Raw genomic sequence first — 2,617 nt, 5'->3', positions numbered from 1 at the left:
TGAGGGTTGTAACAACGATGGGCGTTCCTTTAGAGACACCAAAAGATTACACAATGCAACAATACATGGAGGACATAAAATTAGAAGGAAGAAAGCATTTGTTCTTAGCTCTACGATCAAAGGATTCAAAGATTGAGAGTAAGGGAGGAAAGAAAGCAGATGGTCTCTCTGAGTTGGACATGGCCGCTCACAGGGTTGTCTACAGGTTGGTCCCTTTTAGTTTTAGTGATGGTGCTTTTCTATTTGTTTTGTGAAGCTTATAACAACATTGAACTTGACAATCATTTTTATTTGTCTCAATTTTTTTGTGAACCTTTCTTTATATAGGAGGTCCAAATAATTAGTGATTGTTGATTTGTAGGTATCTTGCTCATTTGGCAAGAGAGAGAAAGATCTTAGAGATTCCAAATTTGTGCAAGAGTTGGGTGGAAATTGGTCATGCTGCTTGTATGTATCCTCATGGCATGCACAATCACTCTCAATGGGAACTTGCAAATTGTCCTTGGTGGATAGACTTCCCCAAGGGACAAGTCTTGGTGCGTGAGAGAGACTTTCACAAGAAATATGCCTCATCTAAGGACATTGAAGAAAGTAAGGATAAAATGGGCGAAAGCTCTAGAAAAACAAAAACACAAGCACAAAAACAAGAACAAGCTCAAAAGAAAGGTAAGAAATATACATACATGTTGAGTTTCTAATGTTGTTTGTGATGAGGGTTTGGAATAGTATACTAATGTTATTCTTTCCTATCCATTTAGATGAGGAGCCATCTAGTCCACCAAGGCAAGATAAGGATCAAATGGAGCATGCAAGTAAGGTTCTAGTTTATTTTTGTTCTTGCTATCGGTGTTTCAAAATTTCCTTTGGTTGTGTTTGATATAAATTTTCCATGTAGGATCACAATCTATCACAAAGTTAGTACAACATTATGTATTTCATAAGGCACAGTCACCGGATAGTCTATTGACTCGAGGTATCACTCCATTATATGCTTGTATGGTGGGTGATTACATAACCATGGGCATGGACTTTTCACAGTCCAAGAAAAATGAAAAGTATACTATTTTGCATGAGTTTTTCATGAATGTAGTTAGCCCTGATCGAGACTACATGCGGTTGGGTAAGAAGATTAAGTGGGCTGCGGATTTTATATTGGTTGACTTTCCCACTGGATTTCCACTTGATGAGAGAGAACCCATCCCAGTTTGGAACCTCTTATTAGAGGACCATGTGCGTTATGGGCTTGCTGTTGCAGCAGCTTCATTATCAGATAGTGGTTGGCTGGCAGTTATATGTCCTATGGCAGGTAAGGTTTAAAATCTAGCACTATTGTTGTTATATGTCCTCTATTCTCATTTTTCTTGTATGAGATAGTGTCATTTGATTGTAGGACACTGTATTTCGTGGATGGAGCGCTTTGCATTTGTTCAAGGCTTGGAAGTTGTCAGACGTGTAGTCATTCATGATAAGCTTCCACATGGATACTGTAAATACCATGGTATAACTCTTAAGGTATGCTACAATTCCATGCATGGTGTGTTGTAATGCTACATTCATGAACTTTTTAATGTGTTTCTTTATGTGGGATTGATAGATGCCATGTTACATGTAGTATGCATGCTGGGTTTTGATGGTAAAATCATATATTTCATTTGTGTTCCATATGTGTGGTCACATGTAGTCTTTCATGCTATGATACTTGTTGGCTAAGGTCATTCTTTGGTATGTGGTTCTCTATGCATGATTCACAGATGCAATCATCTATGTTGGCTCTAGTACGTAGAGCTAAGAAGACTCCATCAATTTATTTGGAAGAGAGTGTTCCACTATTTCAAAACCTTTCCATTGATCCGCTATCTGATTTATGGACTCACTATGTGCCTCTCAGTGAGAGGACAATAGTGCCTATGTCTTCTCAGATGGCTCGAGGTGGACTTGAGCGATGTTGCTACTTTGTTGGGTGCCTTTTGTCTCTCTTATGTGTTCCAGGAGGATTGGTTTTAGAGATGGGTTGTGGCACAGCTCCTCTCATGCGTGCTTGTCAGGCTACTGGTAGACCTTGTTTTTCTTTTGATTCAGATAGCAGTATTATGGCTACCATTGTTGAGCCACTTGTAGCAGACCATTTCGGGAAACGGGTGAGGTCAGAGCATGATGGCGATGGGGATGAAGATAGAGTGGATCCCATCACAAATCCATATGATGATTAGTATGGTACTGAACTTAGATCTTTCTTTGATGACATTTGGATATTTTTGGATTGTTGTTATTGTGTCTTTGACGTTTTGACTTACTATGGTTTCAAATGTATGTTTGATTGTAGTTTGTTACCATGCTATGCAGAAGAAATGGCAAGATTCATGTCAACTGAAAGAAGATATGATGAGAGGCATTCAGATAGGCCACGAGCTCGCATTTACTTTGTTGATGATGAGTGTCAAGAGGAGTAGAATATGATTTAAAAGACCATTTTGATGAGAGCTTGGTGATACTTGTGAGAAGAAGTCCCATTTTGAATATGGTAATATTGCTCTTTGGGGTGAGCTAACAGTAATGTGGTAATATTTCTCTATGTATTATGCAATCCTATGCTTTCAAATGATACTTGGGTTCTCCC

At 38.7% G+C, this 2,617-nt stretch overlaps 1 protein-coding gene across 1 annotated transcript; it reads left to right on the top strand.

Annotated features, from left to right (window-relative positions):
• The first annotated feature begins 602 nt into the window (after nucleotides 1-602).
• LOC147900968 (uncharacterized) lies at nucleotides 603-2,210 on the top strand. Its single transcript, XM_087376407.1, has 6 exons — nucleotides 603-666; nucleotides 759-812; nucleotides 1,091-1,306; nucleotides 1,391-1,512; nucleotides 1,752-1,929; nucleotides 2,080-2,210. The coding sequence occupies exons 1-6, from the start codon at nucleotides 603-605 to the stop codon at nucleotides 2,208-2,210; spliced, it is 765 nt and encodes a 254-aa protein (XP_087232533.1).
• Nucleotides 2,211-2,617: the final 407 nt, after the last annotated feature.

Source organism: Dipteris shenzhenensis, chromosome 6 (genome assembly GCF_047967505.1).
Source record: "Dipteris shenzhenensis isolate YYH24624 ecotype China chromosome 6, Dip_SZ_1.0, whole genome shotgun sequence".
NCBI classification, from domain to species: Eukaryota; Viridiplantae; Streptophyta; class Polypodiopsida; order Gleicheniales; family Dipteridaceae; genus Dipteris; species Dipteris shenzhenensis.
This window is presented reverse-complemented; position numbering and strand designations above follow the sequence as displayed.

Coding starts and splice junctions, on each gene's coding strand:
- LOC147900968 (XM_087376407.1), top strand. CDS start 603: ATGGGCGAAAGCTCTAGAAAAACAAAAACACAAGCACAAAAACAAGAA. Junction 1,513..1,751: donor ACCATGGTATAACTCTTAAG/GTATGCTACAAT, acceptor CATGATTCACAG/ATGCAATCATCTATGTTGGC. Junction 1,930..2,079: donor GTCTTCTCAGATGGCTCGAG/GTGGACTTGAGC, acceptor CTTTTGATTCAG/ATAGCAGTATTATGGCTACC.